This window comes from Mus caroli, chromosome 14, assembly GCF_900094665.2.
Source record: "Mus caroli chromosome 14, CAROLI_EIJ_v1.1, whole genome shotgun sequence".
NCBI classification, from domain to species: domain Eukaryota; kingdom Metazoa; phylum Chordata; class Mammalia; order Rodentia; family Muridae; genus Mus; species Mus caroli.
In genome coordinates this window covers 5,246,960-5,262,838 of record NC_034583.1, presented here as the reverse complement: position 1 = coordinate 5,262,838, position 15,879 = coordinate 5,246,960, and the positions used below count along the sequence as shown (strand labels likewise).

The following is a 15,879-nucleotide window of genomic DNA, read 5'->3' as shown; positions in this document are numbered from 1 at the left end:
TGCACCCGGCTCTCCAAGCTTGGGTCTGCTCTCAGTGTGCAGTATGCACCCTGCTCTCCAAGCTTGGGTCTGCTCTCAGTGTGCAGTATGCACCCAGCTCTCCAAGCTTGGGTCTCCTCTCAGTGTGCAGTATGCACCCCGGCTCTCCCAGCGCACACACTTCAGTGTGCAGTGTACACCCGGCTCTCCCAGCACGCACACACCTTTTTTACTTTTGTGTTTCTAACTGAAAGACGACGGACAGTGTAGCAGGCATGTACTTTTGTGCTCTTCAGTGTGACAATGATGTTCCCGTACTCCTCAGTGTTCTCCGTTGGCCAATACTGATCACACTTTCTCTGCAGAGGGAAAAGGTAGCGTTTTCACACAGCAGGATCAAGACACAGATATCATTATCTTTAAAAAACCCTAAAGAGGTGCATGGGCTGACGCGCTTAAAGGCTGTGTGGCCTCTGGAGAAGGTCATGATTTGGGATAAGTTTGCAAACATTACCTGAAAAATGGGCTAATGTTTATGATACACATACACACACACACACACACACACAGAGTGGACAGAGAAAAAGAGAGAGAGAGAAAGGGAGCAAAGGAGGGAGGGAGGGAGAGAGGAAGGGAGGGAGAGAGAAAGGAGAGAGAGAGAGAGAGAGAGAGAGAGAGAGAGAGAGAGAGAATATGCACCCACCAAGAAGGAACCCTATACTAAATCTGGCCAGAATGTGTTATAAAACAGTTTTAAGTACTATTTGGGCTGTTTTTGCTAAAGTCTACTTGGGAATCTCTATGTTATACCCGAGGTCACTGCCAACAAAACAGGGATCTCATAGATGTTGAAAATACAGCTCCTTCTGCTACATTCTTCACGATGGTCAGTGAGGTTTCGCCTTGCTTTCCCCTCAGTTTCCTCCTGACACCACATTTCCCAGCATCCCCGTTTGTTGCTGGCTGTATCCTATTCTTCTGTGTTCCTCCTTTGAGTCTGTTTCTCACCTCAGGTCTGAGAGTCTCTAAAAACCTCCACACTAGAGGAAGCATTCACTTGCCTCACTGCATGCCCTAACACAAGCCTGTGTCACCATATTTAATTTGCACTCAGGACTCCTCCGCTCCTTCAGAGAACGCAAACCCATCTGAAGAGAACACATCTGTTTCTTACACCTGCTCGGCTTCCTTCCCTACCCTAAGCAGGTGCTTAGTTCACATTCATTCACAAAATGCTGACAGTGAGGCAAGAGGCTCCTACCCTTCCTTTCTCCACGAGGTTCGTGATCATGATGATGATTCCCGTATTTTGTTCCCAGATCATCCTCCAGAAGTCTTCAAAGGTGGACTTCAAAGGTCCCTGGGTGGCAATGTAGGCTTTCGATTTGTTGTAACCCTTCAAAGAGGACAGAGCATAAAGTGAGATCAACGTTTTAGCACAGCAGATGGGTTAATAATTCAAGTAAACTCAGCACTTGACAGGCTTGATTCTCAGGGACTTTTCTATGTGCTGCTAAAATATACCCAACCACCTCTGCTGCAGTCTCCATTTTCCAAAGCAGGTTTAAGAATGTTTCTGACTTACATCGACATAGTTTGCATTAATGTAGTCGCTGTGCTTAGAGTCCTTTCCTGGTAAAGGTCTTAACTTCACCCTACTGTGATCATCTACAGAGAGGAAAAGACAAAAACAAAAATGTGATTGAAAACAGTAGCAGTTGGTGGCATCCTTAACTCAAGGCGCAAGCTGGTGCCAAGACAAGCAGCTACTAAGGACAACTTCAAAGCCATCCCAACACTGCATGGCTGCTGCTACTCCAGACAGGGCCCAAGGAGTACAAATTGTGGCTTTTACTAGTTTTTATAAAACTGCTAGAAATTCTGCAATCCTCTAAAATTTCATTTTCTATTTTAAAACCAGACTCAAAGGCCTTTAATTATACAGGCCTTCACTCCCTGCTAGTATTATAAATGGGGGGAGGGGGAATAAGAACACAAACATGAATAAGAATGCATAAAGTTAGATGGGTAAGGATTTTGGGGAAAGTTGAGGGAGGGAAACCATATGATCAAAATATACTGTATGAAAAAAAGGTTTAAGTAATGTTTCTGATAAGGTGGATTTCTATGCTGCCCATGTCTGATTCCAGCCGCTTTTCCAGAACCAAAGGCTTGGAAGGAACCCGAGCTTTGCCTATATCATGATTCTGGCACATCCAGGATCTGATTGCAGCGGTTTATGTGGCACTGCTTTGGTGTCCTTTGCTATATAAAGTCATGACCCAAGGGAGAGATGACGGTGACAGACTATGCACAGAATAGGAGTGGCTACAAGAACCCAACTCTCTGAACCTGTGAAGCAGAGATGACGGTCATACTTCCAGCTGGGTATGATGGTGCCACATTTAATCCCAGAACTCACTGAGGGCAGAAACAGGCAGATCTTTGTGAATTCAAAACCAGCCTAGGCAATAGGGCAAGTTCTAAGCTGGACAGGATTACACTGAGGGGCTCTGTCTCAATGAACGACACGATCCCTGTATGAATTATACAAATGATGCATTGATTTCTTTTTTGCCCTGTCTTTGCATGTACTTTCTGGTTGCTGTGCGGGAAGAATGATGTCCGTGTGCCCTTGCTGGACTCATGGTAAGAAGGAGTCTATGGACAAAGGCTCACAGTCAAAGGATGATGAACCCTGTTTGAGTCAGCCAACAAATACTGGTCACTCTCATCCACCCAAAGCCTAGAAGGGAAAGAAACGACTTTTCTTACACCTTCTCACCTCCTCTTTACCCACTCGTATAAACGAAACCAATAGTCCTTACTCAAAAACAACTCGATGTTCTTTTAGAAATCAGGAAAATATAACGATCTCTATTCATACACAGTATGATCCAATATGCAGAAGCTCAAAGGAGTTCATAAGAATTATATTTTAGAATGAATGGGTCTGATAGACCTGTATGAACTAAATCAACATATAAAAATCATCTGTACTTCTTTACACTGAACATTTTCCTTTGCAACAAGAATCCGAGAGAGTGAAGTGAGAGATGGCCCAGAGCACCTCCTGCTCTTGCAGAGGACTGGGGTTCCATTCCAAGTACCCACAAGGCAGGTCACACCTGTCTGTGACTTCAGTTCCAAAAGGATCTCATGCCCTCTTGTGGTCTCTATGGGCACTGCAGTACATGGTACACAGACATCCATGCAGGCAAAATGCCCATGCTCATAAATAAATCTCAGAAAACAAACAAACAGGAATATTTTTCCCAAAGGAAGCAAAAGCTTAGGCAGTGCAAGTTAACCCTCAGTTGAAAGAAACAAGACCTAAGTAAAAAGACATTCACCTTTATAGCCCAAAGACAGCGTTAAAATGCAGTGGTTCTGGGTTAATTCTGCATTAGTACAATCCTTGTCAGAACCCTAGCTCAGTATTATGTAGTAAGAGTCTAGCTGGTGCTAAAGTTCATATGGAAATGCAAAGGGATAAAACAGTGTGAACAGGAGAATCTCAGTTTCCAATTTCAACCTCTGCCACAAAGCTGCCAATGATTATAGCAGTGTGGTGCTGGCAAGAGAACCCACACAGACATCGGAAAACCCAGAGTCCAGGAACAGGAGGAACTTATGACCTTACAGTAAGATGACTGTCAACAACAGTGCCAATCCAGCTCAGTGGAGGAGAATTCTTTACATCTTAAGCCATAGTAAGTTGATACAGAACACATAAAAAAATTAATCCAAATGGATCAAAGACCCAAACAAGAATGCTAAACCCACAAAACTCTAAAGAGCAAAGCACAAAAGTAAACTTGGTATGGTCTTCCTTTCTAAGGTGTGATCTTAAAAACAGCACCAACAATAAAAAACAGGTGAGGATGGATGCTGACAGACTTTTGAAGTTGTTTTAGAGGGCACCATTAAGAAATGGCAAAGAGCCGGGCAGTGATGATGCACGCCTTTAATCGCAGCACTTGGGAGGCAGAGGCAGGCAGATTTCTGAGTTCGAGGCTAGCCTGGTCTACAAAGTGAGTTCCAGGACAGCCAGGGCTATACAGAGAAACCCTGTCTCGAAAAACCAAAACCAAAACCAAAACAAAAAAGAAATGGCAAAGAATGAGCAGAACGTGGGGAACCCCGCCATATATAAAGTTCAATGGTAAAGAGATAAAATTCAGCTAAGAAAATGTGGAAGAGTAAAAGATGAGAACAGAATTTTTCCCAAGAAGATGTACAGATGGTCAGTGAGCACGTAGAAACCTATCGCACTCTCCTGGCCATCCAGGCAGTCGCTAGGGACACACATCCTCTGGCTCTCACTTCATCCCATCACAGGGGCAGGAAATGACCCCACAGTGCATACTCCTCCTGATAAATTAACTTCCAGTTGTCAGCCTTTCTCAGCACTCTGGTTCTATGTGGCTTTTGATACAGGGTGAAGACAGTAGAAGATAATCTAAAGGTTATTACTCACATGCTAAAATGTTGATGTATCTGTTTTTGTGCTTGTTATCCGGATGATTGGAATGCTCTGCAGTGATGTTCATATCAGCTGTACAGCGCTGGACCTCCTGATGAAGAAAAACAAGGTTTTAGACACACTAGAAATCTAGAGGCACTGCCACCGTGCATCCTGCAACATGCCATCAGCATAGGCTACATACATGATAGTAGTTCTCTAAGACCACACTGTGGCTGAAGCATGCTCAGCGACGACTGGCAGGGAACCTAGAGTGTATCTTAATGCACACATTAATCGGTATGTTGAAATGAATGGCCCTAGAGTACTGCCAATCAAATAAGGTACAGCACATTACACAGAGGACAATATTTAACATTGTCATTTTACAGTGACCCAGAGATTCATTACACAATCCTGTAAAACAGAATGTCCTTTATACTGGAAACAACTTTATATATGCATGCCTTCCATGTGTCTTGACTGCATCATAAGGTCATGTGGAGTGACTGGCCTAGTCTGTCTAGGTTTGTCTAAGCACATTTTATGGCACTGGTATTATGGTGAAACCACCTAATGTAGCAGCTCTCATTATCTGGCGTCATCTTACGTGGTATGACTCCCCCCTCCGCTGTGCACACACCTATACGTAGAGATAAAGCTATATAGCATCAGGGTCTACTCAGCCCCTACAGGGCCATTGTTTCCTCCAATTCAATCAGATCTGAGCATTGCTATAACCATAGCAGGTATGGGGATAATGTGAATTTGGCTTCGTTCCCTATTATTTTATCATTCATCCACTTTTGACCTGGTATTTGAGTGGTACAAGACAATATCTCCTTTAGAGTCTGAGATACAAAAGAATCTCTTTTTAAATAAATCATAGTCTATAACAAAAAAAAAAAACTGTTAGCCAAATGTGATCAACAGAGAAGAGGCCTGAGGAAAAAATATGGGAATAAAAATAGAGGAACCAAGGGAGGCTTAAAATAGGATGTGGCAATTCACTGGAGTCTTACAGGATGCACGGGAACTTCCAAGAAGGACAATACAGCAGGATTTGCAACGTGCTTGCAGGCTGCCTGGCCTCATTTCACAGACAGAACTCCACAAGCTAAAAAGTCTGTTTGAAATAACAGTCATGTTTAGCCCAACTAATTCTCTTGACTGGCTCAGTTACAGTTTGCCTTGATTAACTGTGAACTCTAGTTTTAGTCAACTGAACTTTCATTAGAAACAGTGGTGTCAGGAGCAAGACTGCTCCACTACCTTAGTTCCAGATATAAACATCCATTGGCCCAATATGAAGTGGCTGAAAAGCTAAACTCTTGTGCCCTGAATGTGTCCAACACAAAGAGATACAGAGCTAACCAATCAGGAAGTCATTAGCAGTGCGTAGCTGCTGCTAAGACCAGGAACAACGTCACAAGCTCACCAGGAGAATGGTTTATACATGGCAGACGATTTAGTTCCACAAAGCAGCTCCATATAGCATCTATGCAGCTAACAGCATATGCAGCTAACATCTTAGAGAACCACAACATACTTCCTAGGGAGGAGCCCCTTGTCCACGAAGAGCATCTCTGAGCTAAAGTAACAAGGTATAAAGGGTTGTGATCTTTTCAAGGGAGCCATATTATACTGGGGAGCCTATATTCAGTTTTTCATAACTGTACATCTTCCCAGCTGTCCCTGAAGAAAAGACTCCATAGGCATCAGCATGATCCATCTCTTCAGGAGTAAGTGTTTACTGCTTCTCACCTGTTTCCTACCACTACTAAGTGGGATAAATTCTGCTAGCTTCTATTCTATTCTAGTTTAGGACTCAGTTTTATAAACAGTGGTTTAAAGGGCCACAGGGCTGCCTTTGGCTCTTTTCTCTAAAATGAAAAAAAGTATGCGTCCAAGATCACGAGTCTACTATCTCAACACTGGCCAAAACCCAGCAATGCTAATTATACTTGGGAATACTGGGACTTGCTTTTTGGAATTGCTTTAAAAGCTTGAGGGCAGTTTAAGGCAAACCATTTCACAAATGGGTTTGCATCCTGAATAGCATCAATATACCCTGTACACAAACCTCAGAGACAAGTCAACACCCTGTTGCTGCTGGGCAAAAGCCATCCTTTTTGGCAGGTACCCTTTAAAGCTGAGATGGTCAGATATTTCATACTGAGATCTTAGCCTTGAGTTCTTTAGTTTGAGATTCACTGTCTATTGATTTTTCTTCTCTCCCCTGTTCTGTGGCTCTGACTACCCTAGCCATGGGCAGAGCTGGGCCTCTGTTACAACAGACTGCAATTGACTAGGGCTGCATTTATAAAGCACAATTGAGGCAGCCAATCAAATCTTTTTTGTCTTTTAAAACCTCTGGTCTGAGGAGTTGTCTCTACTGCACGTTTCCAATTATGTGAATGACATAAAATAAAGAATCGTAAGTAATCCTAGGTCTGCTTTACTAGACCCCGTGGGTTTGGCTAAGGCCTTCTGATTTTGTTTTATGGATAATAATGTCACCTGTGAGTCCTTGCACTGTGTCCTGGCTGTTTCAGATGCTGATAATATCCTCTGTACCAGAACTGGCATTTCAAAGTCAGTGTGATTTTAATAGGTGCTCCATCCTTTTAAAGTGATCCTGGCCAATGGTGTGTGCATGGGAAATTTACCTATTTAATTAGCACTTTGATGAGAATTTTAAGCTTGTTTGTCTTTGTCTATATAACAAATCTAGAATTCTAAAAGTGGATATTCTGAATATTAACAGATATACATCCACAGGGGTTGGGGGGGCACAAGAGAAAACAGTTGGCTTGAAAGTTAAAACTAAAGTTAATAAGAAGACATGAAAATACTATCATTTGCTACTGGCAGAGTTCTCAGGAGATGTACTGGGCTAAAACTCCTCCTCGGAGTTGTTGGGGGAGAGGCCAGCTAGAGGGCATGGGAAGGCCCGCCAGCCTGTCTTTCTGTGGTACCATCCAAAGAAATACTACCTACATGTCCTTCAGATAACCCAACAAAGAACTCCGGAAGAAAATCCTCTGCACCCGGTATGTTAAGGGGACTGACCTACAGACAGTGCAATGCATTATTAAGTCATGACTAGTCCAGGGCTGTTACAATCCAACAGAAAGCTGGTCCTCAACAGAGGTTTGCCAAGCTGTGCCGTCACCATCTTGTCTTTGGCCATTAAAGCTGACTTTCTTTCAATGCTCTTATCTTCTACCAGCTCCTGTTCTCATCTCAGCCTTAAACCTGTGCTCTTCAGAAAGGTGACACATTTCCCCCACTATCCAAACCCATGGCCTTTGCTCAGAGCCCCTTCCTACCATCCCACAGTTGGCCTGTACAATAAAATTCCTTTCAGGCACAGGGTCATAAAGTTTAAAAAAATCGTTCAACCCCTTTTATAAAAGGATTTACTTAAAGTTACTTCTCTCTCTCTCTCTCTCTCTCTCTCTCTCTCTCTCTCTCTCTTTCTTTTCAAAACAGGGTTTCTCTATGTAGCCTTGGCTGTCCTGGAACTCACTTTGTAGACCAGGCTGGCCTCGAACTCAGAAATCTGCCTGCTTCTGCCTCCCAAGTGCTAGGATTAAAGGCGTGCACCACCACCGCTTGGCTAACAGTTAACTTTTCTTGATAAGGATTGAAAGCACATTTCTTAGCCAGGTGGTGGTGACAAATACCTTTAATCCCAGCACTAGGGAGGCAGAGGTAGGGAGGCCTCTGAGTTTGAGGCCAGCTCGGTCTGCACAGTGAATTCCAGGAGAGCCAGGGCTACACAGAAAACAAAAACAAAAACAAAACAAAAAACCCTGTCTTGAGAGAAACCAAACCAAACTAAGCAAACACACATACGTTTCTTTAACATTCAAGACCGAATACACAGCTCCTCCAGGGTCAGATGCTGCCACCCCTCAGTCCTTGTGCAGCATGACATATCTTTCCAGGGACTTCCCTGTTCCACATCAGCAGCAGTCACTGAAGTCTCCATTCGTGACACAAAACAATGGGGCCACTAGTCCCTCAGCGCATGGGCTCAGGTGGCCAAGATTTGTGTTCGCAATTTAAGATGAACAACCGGTCCACTTTTAGCTCAGCAGTTAATTGGAGCAGAGTCCATCCCCAAAGGATTGTGGCAAGGGCCGTGGTCCTCTGGCCTCATCTCCATGCCCAGCCTTTAAACTTCTGATCCCTCTAACCCCCGTGTATTAGCCAACACTGTACTTTAAGAAGCCTTCTGCTTTGTGATTGTAGGGGCTGGGAAAGAGGTTTCTGATATTAAACAAAACAAAGCAAAACAAAAACAACAAAACAAAACAAAACAAAAAAGCCAAAAAGAAAATCAAGCCACTCTGGGAAAGCCACTCTCCAGGAAGCCCAGTGGACAAGACACACTATGATTTTCACAGGCTAGAGAACCTTTTAGAGATGCAATGGCCCCATCTTTGGAGACTGTTCACAATTTATCTGGAGAAGATGAAACACTGGTTTGCAGCTTCACCTCTAGACAGAGACTCAAAATTATTCAAGTGGACTGTTTCCAACCACCGCCCCCCGCTAGCAATTGCATCCTTAAAATATGACAGTTACTCACTCCATTTTTTTTAACCCCAAGATTCAAAATCCAGCAGAGGCAAGGGGAACTGGCACTGAAATAGCCAGTCAACGCTCACAGGGGCTCTCTAGACGTAACTGGAGAGGCTCAGAAGGGCTAGAGCGGATTGGTTTTAGACCTTTTCATTTTTCCCTGGTCTCCTCCCAGCACCACCAAATGGAACTGTTCTAATTCATCACTGAACCTTGCACACAGACAAGGACTAGTTGATAATCACTTATTTTACCTCGCCTCACTAACTCTGAGCGTGAGGGGGTATTCTCACAAAGATCAGTGATTTGCTACCTGGAGGCTTCTGTTTAGATGCTGAGTAGGCTTTCTGTAAGCCAAAATTGGGGCTAAAAAGGTTGTGTAATGGAAAGATCATGTACTCCTTACCTACACATGCAGGAGAGGCCCCCAAACACGTGTCTTATTTTATTTTTTTCCAAGGCACAGATACACGGCAGTCAAGGACACCCTTGTTTCTCTTTCTTGCCTCCAGCTCATTACAGGACACTACTTTCATGAGTCTGGAAGCTACTGGGGTTCACCAAATGGAGTTTGACAGCAATGGTCTCAACCCCCTGCTGCTGCCATTTCAAAACCTGGCCACCTAATATCTTGCTTTTTGTATGGATAAAGTTTTTCAACTTTATAGTGAGGTCATTGAGAAATGAGATCTAAGAAATGAACAACATAATCCACTGTGCTAAGCAAGCAGTGGCTGTGGATGTCTTCACAGCGGGTGGAAATCTGTGATGAGCTTATACTCCCTGACCATAATAATGGGTTCATTTTAATTACTTATTTATTCTTCCTATTACACAAAACTTCCTTTTTGGCCCTTACACCGTCAGTTACTACCTCTGTTTATAAAATAGCCTTATTCTCTCACATGGCTTGTTACTGCATTTCCCTTTTAGCAAGGTTACTAAAATAGAAATTGCTTTTATTTACAAATCCTTCAAAGCTTTGGTAAATTTAAAAGGTCACAGTATATCGGCCCTATGATTCTCCACTCTCTGTCACTGCCTTACTAGTTTTTCTAGAAGTCTTCTGATTGAAGGAACTCAGCGTTCAGTTTCCCCAGGTGGGGTCAGGAGGTGCTAATGGAAGTATCATGGCTGTGTCTGCTTAGCTTCCCCAGCTCACAGTACTGATGCTAGGTGATTAAACCCTTAACCCAGCATATTAGTGTTTCTAGGATAGAAATAGGGCACAAATAAATGCCCAGGATTTGTTCCCAGGCATGATTTTGATACAGCAAAGCCCATCTTTAAGTCAGATCAAGTATACAGAGGTGTAGCTGATTATTTTGAATAATTAAATGGTGTCAAAACCAGCTGTGATGAATAGCACTGGGGTCTCAAATCATAAATAATTGAGAAAGCGGAGTTGCATTTGATCATCCTGATCAAATTCTGTTCTCTAGAGGATAAATGTTTGTCCTGAATACCATCAACATTGTTAAATGCCTCAATATTGTTGCTCAGCCATCCAGCCAACAGCCAATTGAACTAAATCACTTTAACAGCGCACACATTTGCTGTCCTCATGAATACAAAATGTTTGACTTAAGCCATGTTCTTTGTCATAGAACAGGCACCTTTTGAGGTCAGCATCCAATAGCAGCGTTAGATACTTGACAAGCATCCGTTCATTCCACAAAAGCCAAGTTCTTTCTCTCTACCACCGTTGCTATCACTGTTCCCAATAAAAACCTAAAGCCAAGCCAAAACAACCAACAAAACAAAACCAAAACAGCACAAAACTAATAACAAAGAACCTCAGAGAAAAACTTAATTTAACCTGGGATGTCAATATAATTGCCTTTCTGATGGCCCATGGAGATCCCAAATTTGCATAGAGACAGGGGCTCTGGTCCCATTTTTTTCATTGTTCATGCAAGATAATTGCACCTCAGAGCTGTATGTATCCTTCATGGTCCCCACGTGATGACTTCCCATTCCTTTATTTGAGCCCCATATCCAATTGTGGGAGAAGAGGTGGGGTGAGAAAGGATCTTTACCATCATTTCCATTACACTGTAGAAATGGAAAGAGAAACCCACTCACCCCTACAGCTAGAAGACAGCTGAGCTGCCATAAAAGCCTGCCCTGCTCCACACGGGCCCTGCTGCCAGGGATGCGCTTCAGTGACGAAAAGGGCAGTCTGTTTAATAGCTCCTCATTGACACCCTGTCACTGCTGAACTGGCACGGGACCCAGAGCTGGCAGCGAGGGACCTGCCATCTCTCTACCTTGTTTCCTACACACCAGCTCTTAAAATCAGAAGGCTGTGTTAACCCACATCGCCTCTCCAAGGATTAATACTCACAAAAACAACAACAGTCAATTAATAATTAATCCAGCACTTTCTAGATGTTTATTTTTTAACCTAACAACTTTATAATGTGGGTGACGTTAGCACCATTTTTTTAGGATGAGGAAACTGGAGATCAGAGATGAAGTAATTGGCCCAAGAACTTAGGAAGCTCACTTCTGGCAGAGCCGCCACTTTCTCTGATGCCAAACCTCCTGTCTCTACGATACCATGTACATCCCAGAAATGACATGGAATCAGGGAGCTGGCAGTGTGGCTGTGCTCTTCCTTAGAGTTAAGAAGCAGAGGACCCATCCTCACTGACCATCCTCCACAGACGTGCACATGCAGAGCACTTGAAGCCAACTCCCTCTCTCTGCATCTTCTTGGGGAAATGTTTACAAGAACATCAGTAAGAAGAGAAAGACATCTCCAGTTGGCAGAGTTATTGTCCTGAGAGGCTTAGAATACATGCAGTTCACACTTTCAGAAATTCTTATGAGATAAAAATAAACTTTCTAGAAATTATTTTTCAGTTTGAGACATACCTCAAAATCTTCCGAGAAGCCATGCTGGCTATTGGAATAGAGCTCACCGATGTGTTTACCAAACTGTTTGACAGGAATGGCTTCCATGTCATCTGGAGAAATGAAATGATACCCAGGGTCACACAGAATACACTCATAAAACAAATGGCATTTAGAAAGCAAATGTGACTTAAATATCTGCTGAAAAATGATAAAACTGTATCAAGTGAAGTAAGTTTCTGAGGAAAGGCCTTACACTTCATTTTACACTGAGGTGTAGTTAGGATGCCGAATTGCTTACCAGCAGGCTAAATAAGGCGTTTCAAAAACCATACACATACCTCTTATTTTGAAGACAATGTATATAGTTAAGGGAATACATCATACTCTAGCTAAAATTCTTGTCTTACCAAGGGTACTCATTTGTCAGGAAGCTTTGCTAATTCATGTGCTTTAAATTTTTCAATTATTACTCAGTGGCTGGGGCTTGAACACACAGCACCCAAGTTTACTCAGTCTCTGAAATCTACATAATCTTTTTCACTCGGATAAATGTCCTTGTAACAGCTGTACAAAACCATCTATATCTTTAAGTGTTCGGAATTTTAGTTCAAGGCAGCTGTGTCTATATGGTGCCAAATAATCAATTTGATAGAATTAACTGGATTTGGGGGGAGGTAATGACAGCCTAGATGTAGATACTAGAATACTCCACACACCCCAGTTTATTTCGTAACTTTGAAAGGAACCTAATACATGTTTTAGGTTTATTTACAGAAAGCCAGTCGGATCCCTGACTGTTTCTGCTAAATGGCCACACCCACCCCCTCACTGCCACTCGGAACTCCTCCTTCCTCAGCCCTCCCCCACAAATATTTCCTTTAAAAAATACTCGGCTGAATTTGAGATAAACAACAGACATGACATTTACTTTATTCAGAGTGAAAGATCTTTGGCAAACGCACAAACATCTAAACTGCCGCAGATGCTTTTCTTAGCGAAGGGTATGAAGATCTGTATGTGTAAACGAGGTCCTACTTTGGCAAGAATTTTATAGATGCAGGCCTGACAATCTGATTTCTCTTCATCTGGTGACAGTTAACATTGACTCTGTCATTCTTTCTCCACTTCCTTTTGAGAGAGCAATGCTCTAGGGTGGCTTTTTGCATCTATTGACATTTTCAAACTTGAATCATTCTTCAGTGGAAAACAGCAACTCTTATACTTTGTTTAAGAAAGGTGATTTATATGTCCATAATCTCAATCATTCAGCCTTGAAACATTATTTAAACAGAATTGCTGGTACTCGGCAAACACGGAGTCTCTCTCCGTGTGAACAATTAAAGCCCTAATTGCTTTAATAGTAAACTTTATGAAAAAATTGCCAAGTTATTTACAAATATTTCAGGATTGAATATGTTCATGAATATGCAATCACTCTGTACGCCCAAGACATCTATAGCTTCCACGATCTAACCAGCATTAGCAAACTATGAAGAGCCAAAATGTTTGCCCAGAATATTTAGCAGAATGCTATTCAAGAAAAGTTTCCAAAATTATCTGATCACTTAAGATGTTTAGAAGTAAGTGAATTTTATAACTAGAGTCATATGGCAATGAAAGGTCCTCAGGCTGACTGAATAAAAGGATTAATATGCACATAGTTGGGGAAATCTCAAAAACCTAAGTGTCCAAGGATAAACACATCTTTGGACTTTTTAACAGTTCGCAAGGGCAGAGTAGCACAGTTAATTATTGGGTGACACCAATATTTTATTCTATGGTCACTGTTTGAAATTTCTAAGTCCCAGAAATTTATGGCACTGGGATGAAGGACATGGAGCTTGGTTCAAAATGGGGGGGGGGGAACCTGTTTGTTACATTCAGATATTTTATGGGTAACATAAAAGGTTTTCAAGACATCAAAATGCGAAGGTAAAAAACCATAGCATTTGAAGGACACAGCCCATAGCAAGTCCTGAAAAGAAATGCTTTCAAGTTCAAAGTAAACTCCTTTTCTTCTAGACTGTGAGCAACTGCAAAGATCAAACTGCTTGTTAGCCCATGATGATATGCAGTTAACCTAAGTAGCACTCAGTATGGTCACCATGGAAACACATGATGCACTATATCTTTCATTTGCATTTTTATCCAAGGAAACTAAGCCATACCCAATCCATACACTCTGGAATCCTGGGTACCATCAAAACCATCATTCGAGCACTACATGGGCAGATGTGCACACAGAGGCATGCTATATAGACGACTGCCAACTGCTCAGATAACACATCACTTGTGCTTCACTCAAGAGAAACAGTACAGGGGTCATATATCTTTTCTGTCATAAGATAAATATAACACAGAAATTAACGAGAAGCTCTGGTCAACTATTTCTTGGATAATTTTTCTAGTAAGTTTTCTCAACGATTTTGAACAGTACTACAAGCCTGGTCTGCTCAGTTTTGACCTGGAAAGATCCCTCTTGGTGTAGGAAAATGTCCATCTACAAGATGTTATTTCTTCCTAAACAAGTTCGATTACAGATCATAGAAGAACTAATTAATGACCATTGCTTTGCATGCACCCACTCTGTATCAAAATGTGCCCTGGTATAGGTAATACATGCCTCCTCCTCTTACAAGAAAACAATTTCCTGAAGATGAACTGAAGGATGGATGGTGTTCTGGTTTGGTTTCCCATTGCTGTGATGAAACACTCTGGCTAAAGACATCTTGGATAGGAAAGGTAGGAAGCCAAGGCAGGAGCTCAAGAGGGAACCCAGAGCAGAAGCAGAAAGAAGCATTGCTTGCTGGTTGCTCCAGGTTTTCTTATACTGCCCAGGCCCATGTGCCTAGTGGATGGTGTCCTCTACAATGGCTGAGGCCTCTTACATCAATTGGCAATCAAGAAAATGCTTCACAGCCGTGCCCATAGGCTAATCAAGTGAAGGCAATTCTCTTTTCAGAGTGTGTCAAGTTGACAACCAAGATTAGCCATCACAGTTGGGTATGGCACAGAACGTTGGGTGTTGATCCATCAGAGTGTGTTCCAACTCAGGGAAAGCCCGCAGTGGGTAACAGCTATATAAATCACTGACTAGGCACCTGGCATCAGCCAGATATTGTGAAGATGGTCCCTGTTCATGGGCAACATTTGTGCCAGAACTCAAATCCACATAAGAAAGTGAGGGGAAAAACCAGGATGTAATCTGCATATTGAACACAGCTGTTGCCATGAACATGTTAGATGTGATTAGGAAGCCACTGATGGATGTAATAGTTGCAGAAGCATGAAGAAAAGGGGTAGGCTAGAACTGAAGGTATATTCTGTGGAAACTCCAGACTTAAAAGTCAATTACTGGGATAGACAGGGAAACAATATAAAGATGGAGTTGGTATAATTTGGAGAGAGACATCATTAAACATGTCCCGGTTGCCAAAGCCTAGGACAACACTTTGAATGCAGTCTGCTCTACAGGATCCAGGAGTAGGGAAACAAAGTATCTTTGTGATACACATAAGGACACTTGAGGCCACTTATCTAAAGTGAATGGCTGAGCTGAGCTTTGGCCAAGTCAGAGCCCGGGTTGCGATGTAGTGTCTTCATTCTTAAAGTTAGAAGAGGTGAAAGGAAGAACATGGCATTGAGTAGAATACCTCGGTTACACTGATAAATAACGGTCACTCTGTGCCAGGATTCTCATTTGCAGAATTTTCTACGATAGAATATCTGTTAGGTAAAAAGGAGGCCACCTCGTGTTATCACTAAAGCCATTGATTATAAAAAAAAAGTTTGATGTAATCAGCTGAGAATCAGATTATGAAGTGTGAACTTCTGTTATCAAATATGATGGTTCATTCTTAGCTCCAAAGGTTTATATGCATATATACACCATGAAATTACACCATGAAAATGGCAGTCCTTTCATGTGGACTAATCCACAAGAAAACCTCCTTGTAAGTGCCAACAGCGGGGCAGTAGAG

At 42.4% G+C, this 15,879-nt stretch overlaps 1 protein-coding gene across 7 annotated transcripts in view; it reads right to left on the bottom strand.

The window, feature by feature from the left end:
• Positions 1 to 15,879, bottom strand: part of Ptprg (protein tyrosine phosphatase receptor type G) — a 681,254-nt gene that overhangs the window by 30,570 nt on the left and 634,805 nt on the right. For all 7 annotated transcript variants that reach the window (XM_021181278.2, XM_021181279.2, XM_029468960.1 and 4 more), the window contains 5 exons: positions 11,918 to 12,009; positions 4,460 to 4,556; positions 1,565 to 1,647; positions 1,241 to 1,375; positions 204 to 338 (listed from right to left, as the gene is read on the bottom strand). In XM_021181278.2, the coding sequence (XP_021036937.1) occupies positions 204 to 338; positions 1,241 to 1,375; positions 1,565 to 1,647; positions 4,460 to 4,556; positions 11,918 to 12,009 (542 nt within the window). The remainder of the gene's footprint in view (positions 1 to 203; positions 339 to 1,240; positions 1,376 to 1,564; positions 1,648 to 4,459; positions 4,557 to 11,917; positions 12,010 to 15,879) is intronic.